An 18,246-nucleotide genomic window follows, 5' to 3' on the forward strand; every position below is an offset into this window, starting at 1 on the left:
ATTATTATTATTATTATTATTATTATTATTATTATTATTATTATTATCTAGGATTAAAACCAAAACTGCACTGGCGCGCAGCTGCTCTACAGTTGCAGTCACATTGTCCATGTTTATGAATCTGTACGAGTTGAGTAATTTTCACATCCTAGCTTTTACTGTCTCCATCACTCCACTCCCACCTTGTCCTCTCATTACTTAACTAAGAAAAAGTGTGTTGCCTCCCTTTTCTTGTCTCCTCTGTCACAGAACAGTCTTTCAAATGACTGACTCCACCAATGTGGACACAAGTTGCCATATGGGAGATTTAATTAGTGTCCGCCACAAGCTCAATCAGCTCCCTCACAGAACCAGGGAAGAACACGGCAACTTCTGCTTCCCTGTAATACTACCATAGTCTTAATTAAAGCAGTGGCAGCTCACTCCTTAAGACCTTAGCTTTTAAACCAAAATAACCTATCTTATAGCCAATAAAGAAAGGAAATAAAATTTAAACCAATCTCCTCCAATCTACTGAGTCTTGGAGGAAATTACAGCCTGGTTAGTGGAGTTCTATCTTTAGAGCAAATGTGTGATTACAAGTGTTGGTCTTTCATTAGAGACCTGTGACTTTACTCTGTTAGCTAGCCCATAATATGCATAAAGTTAGCAAAAGCTTGTTTTCAAAGCCTCACATCGATTTAGATCACTACAGTTAGTCGTTACACCTCTGGCAGGGAAAGTTAATATTATTGATCTTTTTGTTTCATTACAATGTCCTGCTGGGAATTCATTAGTGCTAGACCGCACGTGAACACACGGTATTAATCGTTACATACAGCACAATTTAGTTTGAATCAGATTTTAGGTTAGTTTAGTTCAAAATGTTTTTTTTTTGTTTAAAACCTATTTCAACAAATGCTAATTTTAAAATCTGTTCAAGTTCACCTTGTAAAAAAAGACCAAATATCCTTAAAAGTAGAATTAAGTGCATGCATGTTTACAACGTTTTTATATTTGAAACAATAATGTGATTTGTTGCAGCTACAAGCATGTGATCAAATATTTAGCTTTGTCTTGGTGTGTAGCCTGTGTCCAGCAGTACACTTTCTACAGCTCAATAAAAATAACAAAATTAAAATCCTGTGTGTAATTATGATACAGTGTTGAATTTCTGTGTATTAAAGTTCCATATTCTATGGTGAATTATGTCTAACAAATTTCAAATGATCTTGCGCATCAGATCTAAAGGACAGCATGTTTTATTCTAAACTTGTACTAGTATAAATTTGATTGTTTCTGAAAATACTTGACAAGTATTTGCATACTAAATTTTAGCAGTTTTCTTCCCAACCTATGTAGAGTCTAAAGTGTCTCCAATCTTGTCTTGTTTGAGGACAGGAGCAGCTATTTCTACTGGATTTCATGCTAATCTATTTCAGTTTAATCCAAAAGTTAAGTCAGGTCATCTGGACAGTTTTTTTTATTTATTTTTTTGTTGAGATGTTTCGTCCTTCATCTAAAGGACTTCATCAGTCTGAGGAGCCACAACAAACTGAGTTCCACAAGCAGCACACTCACATAGTGAGCCAACCAGTTTGCTGGTGATTAGGTGGTTTCTGAAGCCCGCCCTCCACCGTCGACTCCTCTGAGGCAGCCATAGCCAAAGTGGTTCAAATCATCAAAGTTCTTGCTCAATAATCCAGGACAAATGATGTTTTAAACCATTTTGGCTATGGCTGCCATGTGTTGATGCCACAAAGGAACACGACAGATCCCATTTTCATGTTGTGATGGATCAAAACTGTCAACTCAAGGAAAACCTGCACATTATTTGTCTAATATTTTAATTTTAAAGCTGTAAATAAATGGGCATGTTCTCGATTAAAACATTAATAGCAGTCAGTCATGCCTTGCTTTACGCTCGTCACTGTTTTTTACAAGAGCGACTATTTGGATTGCTTTTGGACAAGAAAATAAGTTACAAATTGTCTCTTTTTGCTTTCTGATGTTTGGTCAGTTTTTCAGGTGTATTTTTCTTTTCCGTTCTCATTTCTTTGGGTTTTTTTTCTAACCGATTGGCAAATATTGCCTTAAATGAATGCATTTGACAAATTCACAAATGTTTTAAGCAGAAACAACTTGATGGTGGTTATAGGAGCTATCTCTTTGATGCAAAAGGGTTTTTAGTTTTATTTGACTCTGTTGGATGAAACTTTGCTCAATTTACACTCATTCTATATCAATTATATTTGCTTTTTAATACAATACAAAAAAGATAAAGTAATAAAAATGTGAGAAACATATATCTGTATTTAGTTCCTGCATATCATTATGCATTCATCATTGACCCTAGTGTTTTTTGGCTTTGCAACAGCCTTTGTACACATGGCAGGCTATTGATTTTCAGCCTCCAGGGACTGAATGCATGCAGACAGAACATGAGCCTGCCAGATGAAGAAAATTCCGGAGTAAGAGTATTCATGGGTTGGTTATTGGCTGCTTATGGCCTTCCTTTGTCCTTTTCAAGACATTATCGGCATGAGTCAAACAGTTTGACGAAGGTTAACGTTGTCAAACGGTGTATGAGAAACAAAGACAAAAAATGGAGAAGATGGAAAAAAAAAACCTGCTTGCAGATTCACTTCCTCTCTCTTCACCATTCTTACTTTTTTCTTCCCAAAATCAAGATTCTGATTGACGGGCATGAATGCACAAAACTGCATGCACCAGCAGAGCTCAGCTTGATGTGTGTCTATTACTGCCGTCTTTGGTGAAGTGGCGTGTATAGATGCTGCAACAAAGAAGCAGTTATTTTAGCTGCTGTCTTACAGCTGACTCTTCAGGTGTGTTAGCTTCCTCTGAAACAGATGAGGTGAAAAACATGTTTTTTTTTTTTTTACGAAGAACAGTGGTGGCACATAAAGGACAGTTAAACAACTGTAATGCTGCTTTCTTGCACCATAAAAAACTTCATATTTATACCAAAAGGTGATACTTACTACGAGGTTTCTACTCATTTCTTCAAAACTGAGCAAATGCATCATATATTTATCGCCTACCACCGAAAAGTGGAGCCGGAGTGATAATGTGATGTTTTTGCATGTATTTGTGCATATGTCTGTCTGTTGCCAGTGTATCTCATAAAGCACTGGACAAACTTTAATAAACTTTACAGAAAGTAATCATTAGAGACAATGTCATTTCTCATCATAAGATGATCTTAGATTAAAACTCTGAGATGGAATGTGTACAAAGGCCTTGTATTTTTAAGGAATACTAGGTCTTTCTTAGTAAATGTATATATTTGACAGAGTTTAGAGACGTCCACCTCCAGACTACAGTACTCTCATCTGAACAATATGGTTAATTTCTCTCTCTCTTTTTGAAATGTCTCTTGTTTCTTTTTGAGCTAATCAGATGCCTGTTAGGATGCTTAAATCATACAGTGCTTGTACATCCTTAAATGTTATTGCAAGAGACATGTGCCTCATGAACATGGTTTTTCTCCTCAGGCATTTTTGCAGCGAATCAGACAAACTCCAGATGACCAGCAGTGTCTCTCACCTGAACATGTCAAGGTAGGACTAGCTGCTAAATTAGCTTTAATGCAATTTTAACATGAAAGATGTGCCATATGCAATTAAACTCTTCACTGAAACATTTGGGAAATATTTTCAATCCATTAATGTTTATTTACCCTCTTCATTCACTTCTCACCGTTCCTCTTCATGTCTTCCTTCCCTTGAACCACCCTGCCTTTACATCATTCTTTTTTACATAGATCCTGTTTTCAAACATTGAGGACATCCTGGAGCTGCACAAAGAGGTGCTGTCTGCTGTGGAGAGCGGCTTGCAGCCTGAACCCCATCCTAACCATGCCCTGGGCCACGTGTTCCTCCAGTTTGTAAGTGCATGACACACAGAGAAGCACATAAAACAACACCTGAGCAACACCTGAGCTTGTATTTGTCAGCTGTGGTAAGCATGGATTCCACTTCCACACAGAAAAAAAACCCCTCTTTTCAAGGGCTACCTGTAATCAGAGATGAAGGGGAAACTGAGCAAAACCTGCAGTGAAATATCCCCTCAGTTCTCTCTTTCTTACACAAAACACTCTTCCCATCTCCTGGATGCCCTCCTTCTCTCATACAGCACAACAGACGACCTCCTTTTCCTTTTCCTACCTTCTCTGACAGGCCTGCATCCTGCAGCGAAATACTCTCCTCCTTCCATCTTTCTTTATCAGTTTGTGCTACTATCTCCTTTTTTTTGCCACTCCATCACACTTTATTGAGATTCCTCTCCATTCGGTTACACCAACACACACAACCCCTTCCCTTCCTCTCGGCTCCCCTCTGTTTGAACTCATATGGCCCCCGAGAACCAACAAAGAAGGGTCTGTGTCCAGGGAGGAAGAGATGGTGTGTCACTCAGCGAGGGGACAATGTTTCTGCTGGTAGCACTCAATCTCAAGCTCTTTCTTTTGCTGTCCATTTGTCCCTCTGTAATAATTAATCTGCAGTTCACTTTCACTAAGGCACAAAGTCTGCGGCTTGGTATTCCACCATCAGCATGCTTCACCAGCCTTCAAGAGTGTGTAGCATGAACACTGCTATAAGCAATAGCTATGTTTACATGGACATAAGTAATAGGATTAAACAGCCATTCGGATTAAAAAATGCATCATGTAAACTCCCCATTCAGATTATTCTTTGTTGATTCAGCTCAATCCGAAAGAATTTGTAATCAGAATGAGACAGGTGGTTTATGCCGATTCATAATCTGAACGTTGTGCATGTAAACACTTGATCTGTTCATTTTTTTTTCGATTGTGATAAACTGACCAGACTGCGCATGTGCGACCTGTGTCTGCCTCGCATATTTCCGCCTGGCTAATGCTAATAATATTAGCATGTCAAGGAAGCAAAACTGGTCGTTGAGCGACACAACATTTCTACTAGAAACTTTGAAAGAGCTCAAAATGATCTGTGTTACTTGTAGCTCAGTCAGGGAGTGCAGTAACGTCTCCACCGTCATTAAAATCTGTCGCGGGTCCATTTTGGGCGCTCAGGTTTGTTTATGTTCATCACGGAAGTCGAACTTCTTCTTCTGTGTTATTATTTTTTTAAGGAGAGTTTACCACTCTACACAAGCCAGTACTTCTGTTCAGAACAAAGCCTGCTGCATGTAAATGCTCGTCGTGAATGGATTGTGCCCATGTAAACGATACATTTGAATAATTTAATCAATCCGGTCAAAGAATATTGCACATGCAAACATAGCTAGTGTGGAGTTTTACAACCAATTCCAAAAGATGGCATCTTGTAAAAAACTGTAAATTCCAACAGAAGACCATGATTTGCAGATCTCTTAAACCCATATTTCATTCACAGTGTAGTAAAGCTGTTGCATTTTTATTGGGCAAAGGTTCACCAGCCTGCTAAAAATTGTATCTTAAAATAGAGGAACAATTCCAGCTTATTGTTCTTCAACAGAAAATGGAAATACTTTAAATATCCCTTCATCTACGTTTATATTATCATCAAAAATCTTCAAGAAACTGGATTAATCTGTGGAAGGACTCGACTGAAAGTCACTAAGTCGCGAAACAACCAGTAACAACCTTTCTGGTACCTCTTTTGAGCGTGAATAGCATTTATTTGCGTTTGCAGAATTTGCCCATCAAAATGTAGCTTCACACATATGCAGGTTGTCACGATGCAGGGCCAAGTGTCAGGGCGTCGAATCGATTTAAAGGAGCTCCACAAGGTTTTTCCATCGCTCTGCGCTCAGTCTTCAAATAGGAAAGGACAGACTGAATATAAAGTGCCTTTAGGTTTTACCAAATTGGTAAAAAAAAAAAAAAAGATAAGTTGCCTCTGTGCGTTTTCAGTTGTGAAACAGTTGAGTCATCTTATATACCATAGCAGGAAACATCAAATTTATGTATTATGATGACTAACTGAAAATATGCAAAAAAATCGTTTTGTACGAACAACATAAATATCATAGTTAGGATGTACAGTTTGCTACGGAAGAGGATTAGGGCCAAGGTGCAATGTTTTTCTCCTTAATTCTGAGGGGGGGGGGGGGGGGAATCAGAATTCTGAGAAAATATTCTGACATTTTCTCAGAATTCTTAATTTAATCTCATAATTTAGACTTTTTTCCTCAGAATTCTGACTTTTTCCTCAGAATTAAGGAAAATATATTGCACCATGGCCTTAATTCTCTTCCGTAGTTTGCTTATGACACTCTCTGGACTGTAATTTAAATTTAGCACAAATGTTCACTTAGATGTTTGAGGAAAAGCTGAAGAAGATTTTGTTGTTCAAAGGTCACGATGAGTGTGATCTCAGGATTATTTTTCTTTCTTTTGAATGTGATATCTCTGAAACACCTGGAGGGAGTTTCATTACATCTGAGACAAACATTCGCTTTGACTCAAAGATGAACAGATTAGATTTTAGTAAGGAAAGGTCACTTGGACTTAAAAAACACAACACATTTTTGGACGCATTAACTCAAGATTTCAAACCTTATTTTTCATAAATGACATCTGGGACAACAAACGGATGCTCTTTTGTATTTAATTCTGTTTCTGTTAAGGTATTGAGCTTTCCACACAGCACCTTTGTTCCTGAGTATCCATTACACTCTTCTCACCAGCCCATGACCTTCGCCTCCTTCACCGCTGACACCTCTCAGCCAATCGGCTGGTACCGTCTGGCGCCCTCCAGCCGTGGCCCTTGACCTCCTCTGGAGGTCAACACCATGACTGGGATTTGATTAACCTCCTGCATTGTTCCACAAGATCACAGAAAGATTCATTGCTATTCAAAGTCATATGCTGCCAAGATGGTTTGACAAGAGGCAGATTTAAGACGAGCAAATGCAATTTTTTGTTAATATTTGCATAAAACGAACAGTTGAAATACTGCTTTATATATATATATATATATATATATATATATATATATATATATATATCCAAAATGTGTTTCGGTTTTAACCATTTTTTTTTATTTATTTTCCTAATAATATTAAAAGAAATTCTTTCTACTAAATTCAGATACACTAAAAACCTTTGTTAAATGCCTGTAAGGGGGAAAAAAGTTTTTCTTCTGTTTCCGGGAACATGACCACTGTGTAGGAGCCAACATTTATGTCATTACACATTTTCTGGACACTTTTATTTAGTATGTTTTGACATAACACGATTCCTTGCGGGTGATCCTTTCCTCTCATCCAGGTCTATAGAGCAACGTTCCAATGACAAATAATTTAAATACAGACTTACAAGTTTATCAAAGGAACAACCAAAGCCTTTGAGCTATTCTGGGCACAAATGACGTCTTTCAGAGTTGTCCTAGAGTTCAGACATTACTGCTGAAGTAAAGAGTCACTTTTTCAGCTCTGGTTGGGCCTATAAGCTACTTTAAAGGGGCATGAATTGACTGTGTAGGAGAGGAAATACCTCGGTGTGACCTTTATGTGCAAACATGGAAACAAACAGGCTTGTTGTTTTTTGTGAAGAGAGAGGTTCATTCGCTTAAAGATTAAAAGGGTTGTTTCAGATTTATTAGCTGAACCAATCCAGAAGCATTTAAACTATGAAACGGATACACAGCAGCTACGTTTCAAGGTCATGTGACCCTCCCTTAACAATTAGCTTACTTAGGTTTTTGTTTTAGTATCATTTGTATCATGTAAACACAAGCTCTAGAAGTTGTGTGGGATTCAAACATTTCATTTTAAGGTAAATCTGATTTTCCAGCTGAGCTTACTGTGTGTTTTTTTTTTTTAACAATAGAATTTTAAAAAGTAGACAAACAGTGCATTTTGTCTAAATTTAATAAATTACGTCTTGTCAGAGAGATTGTTTTGGTAGGAGTAAGACTTTAAGAGAGTTAGGCGTTTATTGTGTTAACTCTTCAGTTCTTGCCCGGTCTCTTTGTCCTTTTAGGGGCGGAGATGGGGTAGAGCTAGGGCAGCTGACGTGGGACCTAAAAGTCACAGGCTCAACTCCCCGTCATGCCCACATGTCGTGATGCCCTTGAGCAATACAACCAATTCCTAATTGCTGCCCAGGCGGGCACCTACATAGTTGCCCACTGCTCCACCTGGGTGCATCTCACATGTGATGGGTTACATGCAGAGAACTGATTTCATCATTGTTTGATGACAACACATAGCACTTATACACTTTATTTAAAAAAACAAACAAAAAAATTGTTTTTTAAAAAACCTAAATGATCAAAGCACAAAACGGCAATTAATTTGCTTGTGTCTGTTCAGATATGAAATCTTTACCACAGTCCCCTTTTTTAATACAATAATTGTAAATTTACCATTTTTTTCCCTCTTTGTGCATTTAGGATTTTCCTACGGAGATGTCTCTTTAAATCAAATCAAATATTTCGTCTAGTCATATTAACTTATTCATCAACATTTTTCTTACAGTCACCTTTAACTATTGTTAAAGTTAAATTCCATTTTACTCTGTTTTCAGAATGGTGTTGCTGTAACTTTGTTAAAGCCAGAATGGTTTGTCTAGCTGTGTTGTCAGCACCACAGTACCTGAGGCTTCACACCATATGCCAGCCCAGCTGCTGCTCCCAGTGGTGGTTTTGGACTGGGACCCTCCCACACACCACCACCAAACATGGCTTTGGGTGTGTTTGTCTTTCTGTCTGTGGGGTATACACTGCCCACCATTTACTTTGTCCTGCTCACTTGTGCCACACGTGTACAAAAGGAGTTTATTTTATGTCAAGAGAATAAAACCTTAGTTGGTTACATGCACACTAGTTTTTTTTTCTTCCATTTACTTGTGTGGAAGGAAATCTCCATGCATAACCATTAATATCTGTACAATATGCTAAAATAGCAGTTATTAAATTTTCAGGTGTGAGTTTCTTTTACATTCTAACACCATTTAGACTTTGAACACTGGATTTGTTGACTGCATTTTGGCCTTTAAAAGCTCATGCTTTCATGCATCAAGACTTCAGTTGAGGCTGAGAGAAAACCAAACTCTTGCAGTTTTGGATTTCAGGCTGTTTCACACAAAAGTTTCAGTTTCTAGTACTCGACATTAAGCTCCACGGTGCATATGGTTTCATATCCTGGTAGTTAACCAGAGTTAAGAATGGGAAAAAAAAGGCTTCAAGCTACATGGGTGTGCATTCAGCTTCAGCTCTGTGGGTTTTGCCTCTCCTGCATTAATAATGCATTTCAGTCTACATTGTTTTTTCACAGGCTTAGGTGTAGTTTTTCATACCGTAACAAAACCTGAATGCCAGCTCCTCAGAAGCTCCAGCTTTAGTTGCTGCACTGTATTTTTAGAAAGTGTGATGCGCTCATCTCAGAAATAACGAAGTGTTGTATTTTAGCGTGATGCGTGTGTATTCATTTATTTTTTGTTGTTGTAATCTTCCACAATCAGAGCCAACACCTGCTCTGATAGCAAAGTTCAAGATAAAAACGACAAGACAAAACCAGCAACTAAAAGCCACTGGGGTGGCTACTGGGACAAAAATAAAATATCAAATTAAATTATGGTAATTAAAAAAAACATTGCACCTCAACAGAGCCCCCTCTGCATAGCTGCCGTCTTTAAATAGCCAGAACTTATGAAAAATGCATTCAAAAGCACGTGTGATCCTGGCGTGATTAAGATATGTCACTAACTTTGTCACTGACAAAGTAAGCAGTTCTCACCCTTTTTTTAATCTGACTGTATTATTTTTTGATCAGATGTGGTTCGTTTATTGCGGACTTGCTCTATCGTGGTTTTTCAAAATAAGATTGGACATGACACACAATTGGCTGATTGATGGATGAGCTGCACGATTGGCATGCATTTTTTATTTAAAATAAATTATTTAGCACCTGCTGAACATTTGTGCAGCCCAGAGATGCAGAAAAAAAAACTTCCTCCTGCAGCTTTGTGCAGCCCTTTTTGCAGAATAAACTTCCTGCAGCTGATCAGCTGTTCACCGTGCAGAGCCTAGAAGTGGGCGTGGCCAAGAGCGCTTGCAGGTGGCAAAGAACAGAGGAGGCAGGGAGCTCTCGATGTGTGTATGGATGTAGCAACTTGATTTGAGGGGCAGCTGATCACATGACCTGCAGGTCATGTGATCAGCTGCTCCTGAGTTTGCCGAAGACAAATATAAGCTCAGAGGAGACCGTGCTTTTGCTGTGGCTTCTCCTAAACTATGGAACGACCTTCCCCTGGACATCAGACAGGCCTCTTCCCTGTCTGTTTTTAAATCCCTTCATAAACCCATCTCTTCTCCCTAGCCTTTGACACCATCTGTAATGTCGACTTTTAATAATTTTGATTGTTTTTTTGTTATTTGATTGTATGGTTGTTTGCGTACAGCACTTTGGTCCTGTGGGTGTTTAAAGTGCTCTATAATTAAAGCTGGTATGGTATATGTTCCTCATCGGTTGCACCTTTAACATTCTTAAATCACATCTGAAACTTCTTTAATTTTTCTTCATTGTCTAAATACCCACATCTCTGTTCATTCTTCTGGGTTGTGAACCAGTTTGTAAAACGTGATATGAAATGTGTTTTTTCTTTTCATTTGCAGAAGGACAGTTTCTCAGTGTACGGCGAGTACTGCAGTAACCATGAAAAGGCTCTACGACTTCTAATAGAGCTAAACAAGATTCCTGACATCAGAGCCTTCCTACTGGTAAGACAGTTCAGCATATCTACCCCTGGTTTCCGTGCTCCTGCTTCTAGACTCTGGGGTATAAAATCCTTCTTTAGCATCATTACTGGAATCTCACCACATCACGTTATGACTTCACCAACAGAAAACTGATGCAGCTTTGTTGAGCACTTGTGTCCAAATGTGTCAAGATGGCCCCAATCACTGCGTTAAAAACAAGTTTCTAACTTCTTTCTTTTTAATTATTTATGAAATGAACCCATCAGTTGATGCCACACTTTCTGTGAGTGTTGCTGAACTCTTTTATTACCTTCTCATTTTTATTTCTTTATTTTTCCCCCATCCTTCCTTTGTCTTATATTTCATTCTTCCTGTGCATCTCCGCTTGCTCTTTTTTTGGCATCTGTCCAAGCCACTTCTTCTTTTTTTTGTCACTGGTGTCACCTTTATTTCCATGTTAACACATGAATAAAGGACAGAAACCATAACAAGGTCTGCAGGTTCTTCCTGTGTGGACAGGATGCAACTGCTGTCAAGGTTACTTTTGTGTATTGTTGCACTTTGTGGTGCTTCTGCAGCCAGCTGTTTCCTTGTTTTTGACACCCAAACCTTTGGGCACCGGACAATGAACTTAAAATGGCGACAGGACCCTTAAGTGGGGCCCCATCTAAGGAAATCATTTACAGATCAGCCAGCTGTGGAGTGCTGGCAGCCTTTTTGAGATTGGCGATGAGTTCTGAGCCTCATGTTTTGTCATTGTCTGAGTTTCTTCCACGACGTTATCCTGATCCACATGAATGGAAACAGTGCTGTGTGTATGTGTTAGGTCCCGAGTCATGCTCTTTCCACAATAAAATGACTATGCAACATCTGGGCGTGCATCAAAGCACCTATTAGACCGGCTCAGTATAATTTAAAAAACTGAATGAGGTCTTGTGTTTTGTGTAGCAACAACCAGCAAAACAGTAACAAAGCTTCTTAGATATTTTAAACAAAGCTTAAAGGTACTCATTGAAAAGTATGAAACCAAATATAAAGAAAAGTTTTCAGGAACTACATAAAATGGTGCATTTCCCATAGTTTTTCAGATATAGTAAATGCAGTTGTGAAATGCAGGTCCACACTTAATGTTAACAAAGTATGCATTTGAATCTGCAGAAAACCCTGTGGAAGCTTGAGTAAGGTGACTGACCTACACTAGGGGTTGAATAAACTAGTTGACTAGTCGATTGTAGGACATCTCGCAAGTTTTTAAATTTCACGTCGATTAGTCGCAGACGGTGGTTGTGTCATGTGATCAGTGCCAGGCTGCTGGTTACAAAACGGGTTCTTCCAAGCAGATGGAAGGCGAGGAGCAGGCAAAGTCTTCCCAAACGGGTAGAAATTCATCAACAGTGTGGAAGTATTTCACTAAAGATGATGATTTTAGTTTCATTTTATTTAATCTATGATGGGATCCCACCACCGCCCGCCTCCTGTTTTTAGTTTTATTTTATTTAATCCACTAAATAAAATAACAAAAAAACACCACTGCCGGTGGAGAATCCACCATTGCGGTGGTGGATAGTTTTTATTTTCATTTAATTTAATCCACTAAAAATAAATAAATTAACGGGTGTGCTCCACCGGAGAATCCACCACTGCTCACCACAGCCGGTGTTCACCGTGCACCACAGCCGGCGTTCACCATGCACCACTGCCAGTTGGTAGCATTTATTTTTATTTTATTTAATCCACTAAATAAAATAAAAATAACAACGGATGCACATGACCGGAGAATCCACCACGCACGACCACCGGTGGAGAGCCCACCACCGCTGCGGTATTTTTTTTAATTTAGTGGATTAAAAACTAACTTTTACAGCTTAATTGTTTTGGTTTTCCCTCTTACTTATTTGCAGTATAATAAATGCTAGGAGCATAAATATACGCTCTCGATATTTTCTTGTTCTTTTTTTTTTTTTTGTAAATAATAAATGACGTTTTTTTTGCTTTTTTCTTTAAGCGTCATGAGTTCCTATGACGTCATCAACTAGTTGACGTCGACTCAACTATTATCATGTTAATGTCGACTTTAAAAAATATGTAGTCGTTCAACCCCAATTCTACGCAGGGCTGGTTGTAGTCGGTGCAAGTAAACAAATATAGCGGAATCATACAAGCATAGACTCATAGAAGACGTTTAGGTGGAAATATGAGTGAATCTGCTACTAAACACGAATGAAAAAAGAAGACTTGAGTAAGAACTTGAATAAATATTGGGGCTCCTGTTAATTGAATTTTACAACGAAAGGAAGCTTTTTTGAAGTTGCACAATGAAATGAAGTGTTAATTGCATTGTGGGAGATGAGAGAAGTAACGTGAAAGCAAAACGAGGTCAGAGTGATGAGACTTGTGGCTTCAGGCTGGTGGATTACAAAACACCAACGATGAGGGGAAAAAACTAAAAATTAGGTTAGAAATGGGGGGGTGTAAGAACAAAACATGAAGAAGAAATAATACAACGGGAATGTGTGGAATAAGAAATGTTGCTTTATTTTCCTTTAGAAATGCTTCACCAGTCTCCTCTACTCTGTGTAGGCTTGAAAGGAATTGCCACGTGATAATTTTAATGCTTTAAAGTGATCAGCCTTTCTTCCCACCGAAGAACGCTCCAGTGGTTTATCTGCATGATGGCGTTTGATCTTTCTTCTCATCCCACAAGCTCAAAGTATAACAACAGACTGTGTTAAATCAAAATCCAAGGTGAAGTGAAACCCAGACCGGAACAGTCCCCCCACCCCCCACCTCCTTCCCATAGACTTCTAAAGAGAGCTCCAGTTTGTCAGTTGGTTCTGTGTTGAAGTTTATTTCTTTCTTCTGAAGGATAAGGATTATCTTTGATGGTCTCTTGTTAAAAGGTGTGGACAATTTTCTTTTTATAAATCTTGACAGCGGTCCAACATACTAAGAAAGATTGATTCTTTTACTAATTTACAGCCGCAAAAAATTGTCCTGCATTTACATTTTTACCTTTTAAATGAGATGTGTCTCAGTCTACAAACAGGCTGATCAACTAGGACACAAAAAGCAAAGCAAACGGAAATCATGCTCAGTTATTGCTCAGAGATTTCAGACTGGATGTAGATGCAAATGACAACCGTAGCAAGTTAAAAATGACGACTACACCCATGTCCAATTAAAATGACGACTGCAGCCAATTAAAGTTTGACGCTGACAAATAAATAAATAAATACACACAGAAGACTACGCTTTTTGTAGAAAAATCTCTGCAAATGCTCATCTGCGAGTTGGCTTGTATTTCTGAATGGAGTTACTCTGTAACTGAACTATAAACTAACCTTTTATACTAATCTTGCATCCATTTCCACCGTTCACTTCCCTCATTGTGGCACCGAAGTGTTTCAGATGGTTACAGGAAGTAAAGCAAAACAAAACGCCCTGTGTGTCCGCTTTCCTCTCCAACTTGTTCTGTCTGCACACACGAGTCGTTTTACACATACAGCCGTTTGTAAACCTGTTTGTTTCTGGTTCTTTAAAGCACTGCATGGTTCTTGGAGGAAAGAAGGGCACAGATAGTATTCCACTGGAGGGTTACCTTCTCACGCCCATTCAGAGGATCTGCAAGTACCCTCTGCTGCTGAAGGTACTGTAGCACCTTCCGTTGAGCTGAAAACCTTTTTTGGGGGTGTTTTAACAAAGCAAACCGAAGAAGCAAGCTCAAATTCAAATCATAAAGAACTGTGTTGATGCCAGTGACTCATTTATAAACTTGGTTAGACGGGCCCAGTCTACCAGCAGTGTAGGTTGCATTTTAGGACTCGAGCTGGGAAAGGTCACGCACTTAACAAAATATCTTGTTTTTAACCTGCCTACTTTTGACATATGTACAGTTTTTTTGGTAACTTCCTCTTTTCATGATGTAGGAGCTGCTCAAAAGGACCCCTAAGAAACATGCAGATTACCCCGCAGTGGAGGAGGCTCTGCAGGCCATGAAGGCTGTGTGCTCCAACATCAACGAGACCAAGAGGCAGATGGAGAAGCTGGAGGCTCTAGAACACCTGCAGTCACACATTGAAGGCTGGGAGGTGAGAGCAACAGGGGTGGCAGTCACTGTGAGGAGTTGTGACTATAAGAATCACAAATTTTGACTTGATAAATGCACAATCACCCTAAATGAAGCATGACTCCCCTCAAACTGGAACAACAGCTCTGATTTTCTTTAAGAGACCTCAGCTGACACAATTTGTAGCTATCTTAACAGATCTACACTTTAGCAGCCCTGCTTTGAGTTCAGGAGCCACAGATAGGGCTTGGGAGCCGAGTGAAGGGTCCAGTGCATTTTTCACGCCTCGCCTTACTCACCACAACAGAGTCCTTGTTTTAGTGGGCACCAACAGGACAATCCACCCACACAGGGTGCTGAGGGGGGATGCCAACAGGCTGACTGCCCAATTAAAAGAGAACCAAGAAGCAGAGCTCGAGTCCCACATGTCTGGAGTGATATAGGGTAAAATTAAAAGACGAAAGCATTTAGTGGGCCCCATTGGAACATTGGTTGCGTGCCAAAGTAGACTCCTGCCTCCATTTTACTTAGGAAAGAGTCACCATTAAGTTCTGATAATTATCCTCCAAGACAATAAAATCAGTAATGGTTGTGTAACTCTGATACGCTGACGTTAGATGATTGTCTAATTTCTGCTCTTGTGTTAAGCAAAACACAAATAAATAAAAGACAAATAAAGAACCTTGAATCATTGAAACCTTGAAATAATAAATCATGTATGTTTATTGGACAGCACGGTGGCGCAGTTTGTAGAGCAGCCGCCTCTCAGTGAGCAGGTCGCCACAGTTCAAATCCCGGCCAGTGGCCTTTCTGGGTGGAGTTTGCATGTTCTCTCCGTGCATGCGTGGGTTTTCTCCAGGTACTCCAGTTTCCTCCCACAGACCAAAACATGCATGTTAGACTGATTGGTAACTCCAAATTGTACCTAGGTGTGAGTGAGAGAGTGAATGGTTGTTTGTCTCGTTTGTCTCTATGTCCCTTTGATGGACCGGAGACCTGTCCAGAGTGTCCCCCGCCTCTTGCACAGTGATGGCTGGACATGGACACCAGAGATTCCTGTGACCTGAAAAGGAAGAAGTGGGTAAAGATGATGGATGGATGTTTATTTATGTTTCTAGTTCATACGTCAATAAGCTAAAAGGCCCTTAATTTTTATAACTTGTCTCATATTTGTATTTTGTTAGTCAAGTCAACTTTATTTATAAAGCACATTTAAAACGGCAGCGGTTACCAAACTGCTAAACAATAAAAATCAATGGGAGTAATTTAATGGAAAAACGCATAAATAAAAGTAATGATAGTACTGAAGAAAAACCTACAAACACAGAACAATAAATACTAAATCAAATCACACTGTGTTAAAAGCCAGAGAAAACTGACGAGTTTTTAGCAGAGGTTTAAAAACAGGAAGTGAAGTGGCCTGTCTAATGTTGGGGGGGGGGGGGGCAAATTGTTCCAATGTTTAGGGCCCACGACTGGAAAAAGCCCGATTTTAAAGCAAAAGTGTAAAAATGTAACTTGTTTCTGCTTTGAAAATGTACCATTTAATTAATTTTAAATTGATTTTTTGTTCATTGGTCACTTTAATAAAACATTATAGGGGTTTTAAACTCAGTTCGGTTGGGTTTTTATTAGTAATAAATAGAGTAACTGCTAAAATACAAAATAAAATACTAAAAAACTAGAACAACTGCCTTTTCTGCAATAAAGCAGTGAATGCTGAGTGCTGAAATTTAGTTTTGAAGGAGATCTCTATGTACCAAAGTTCATGCTCATTAATCCAGGTACAAATCCAGAGTCAGAGTTTCTTTATTGTCATTTGCACCTCATGTGGTACATGTGGTGGAGTGAAATTATGTACACAGGGTCCCAGTTACATCCAACAATAAAATGTAAAAGAAAAACAGTAATAACATCTAAGATATGAACAAAGAAAAATATCAACTAAATATACACTAAGCACTAATAGCATAAAAACATTACGTCAAACATCAGCACAAACCAGCACCAAAGTTCACGCTCATTATTCCAGGTATAAATCCAACAATGTTCAGTCAGGTCTCAACGTATTTCTTTGAGGAAAATTCTTGTAAATAAAGTCAAATAATTCAAAAAGTATAAAAGTTATGAATACTTAAACTCAAAGCACACACTTCTCAGTCGAGCAGAACGTTTGGATTTATGAATGGTAAAACTGCACCAAGTATATATACAGTTATACTTTACTTGCATTAAAACGTACCAAAGAAACAAAATTATAAACAGAAAATCAATATTTGTATTAATTATGTGAATGCTAAATCAGCATTCACATGATACTAGGTGTATTTAAAGCAGCAAGTAGCTTTACATTAAGGTTGGTGGTCAGTCTTTTTGCTGAATTGTCTAAACGTGCAACATAAACAAGTAAACTCATCTTATATTAGCCAAAAAACAGATCACAGTCATACTGATACTACTTTGCAATCAATTATTGCCTGGTTTATTTTTCTTGAAATTCTCAATGTTTTCCTTTAAACAAAGCAGAACCTTACGAAGACACTTTGCTCTGACCCTGCAACCCCTCCACATTGAGCCTTTCACCTAACACCATTACTCTCGCTCGTCTTTCCGCTCTTCAGCCGCTCTCCAAGGATAATCACCCTCAGCTCTAAATGGAGCAGACCGCTAGTGGTCCAGAATCAAACCCAAACACATTACCGTGTACTCGTTGTGCTTGTCTTACAACGTGCACGAACGCACGCGTTCATATTTGTTCGCTTTCTGCTCGTCCATTGACATTAAGTGGCCATAAGGTGTGTCTTCAGACACATGTTGCAATATATGAGTGGCTATGCGCAGGCTCAAGCTCACCACAAGTCTTTTCCCCCGCTACCTCAGCTTAGTGCAGCTGCCATGAGGTTGAATCGATTGTTTGACATGTGGGCCCCTCCCCCATCCAACTGGGTATTCACCTTAAGAAAAATAGAGAATAATTAGAGAACACTTTTTTTGTGTCAAGGTGGAGGATGTATGCTATCAAGGGTCTCGGGAGGCTCCATGTCCGAGACTTGTCTAAATGTGATCTGTGGGGACGCAGTGGGGGTTTGATGGGAACACTTCAAGTCAAAAAGGGGCCCACACATGGATGCATTTAGTTCTGGATGATTTGGGGAGGAATGATCCACTTAACGATGAGTAATGAGTCGTCTTTTGCCTTTATTATTTCATTTATTGGCGGCGTTGTTTTAACAGCTTAAGCAAGCAGTGAGAATTCTCATGCCTGCTCTTAATCTCTTTGAATGAAAGCCATGAAAATGTCTTCATTTGGATTTTGATACGTTAAAGGCACAATGTGAGCGACAACATGTTAATGAAGGTTTTTATCTGTGAAATTAATTTCTGTTCTCTAGCTGGGGGTGGGGGTGGGGGGCACTCTGTAAATGGCTTCCTAAAATAATTGCTTATGTAATGATTGCAGTTGATCCTAAAGTTCACTCACTAATTAGATTAAAAATATGGTCAGCCAGTACA

At 39.0% G+C, this 18,246-nt stretch overlaps 1 protein-coding gene across 1 annotated transcript in view; it reads left to right on the plus strand.

The window, feature by feature from the left end:
• The window catches only part of prex1 (phosphatidylinositol-3,4,5-trisphosphate-dependent Rac exchange factor 1), a 121,179-nt gene that overhangs the window by 24,875 nt on the left and 78,058 nt on the right, over positions 1-18,246 (plus strand). Inside the window, exons 2-6 of the mRNA XM_037685014.1 lie at positions 3,495-3,560; positions 3,764-3,886; positions 10,584-10,688; positions 14,209-14,313; positions 14,594-14,755. Of these exons, the coding sequence (XP_037540942.1) occupies positions 3,495-3,560; positions 3,764-3,886; positions 10,584-10,688; positions 14,209-14,313; positions 14,594-14,755 (561 nt within the window). The remainder of the gene's footprint in view (positions 1-3,494; positions 3,561-3,763; positions 3,887-10,583; positions 10,689-14,208; positions 14,314-14,593; positions 14,756-18,246) is intronic.

The sequence above is a fragment of the Nematolebias whitei genome, chromosome 11 (assembly GCF_014905685.2).
Source record: "Nematolebias whitei isolate Nwh7 chromosome 11, NemWhi1, whole genome shotgun sequence".
Classification (NCBI taxonomy): domain Eukaryota; kingdom Metazoa; phylum Chordata; class Actinopteri; order Cyprinodontiformes; family Rivulidae; genus Nematolebias; species Nematolebias whitei.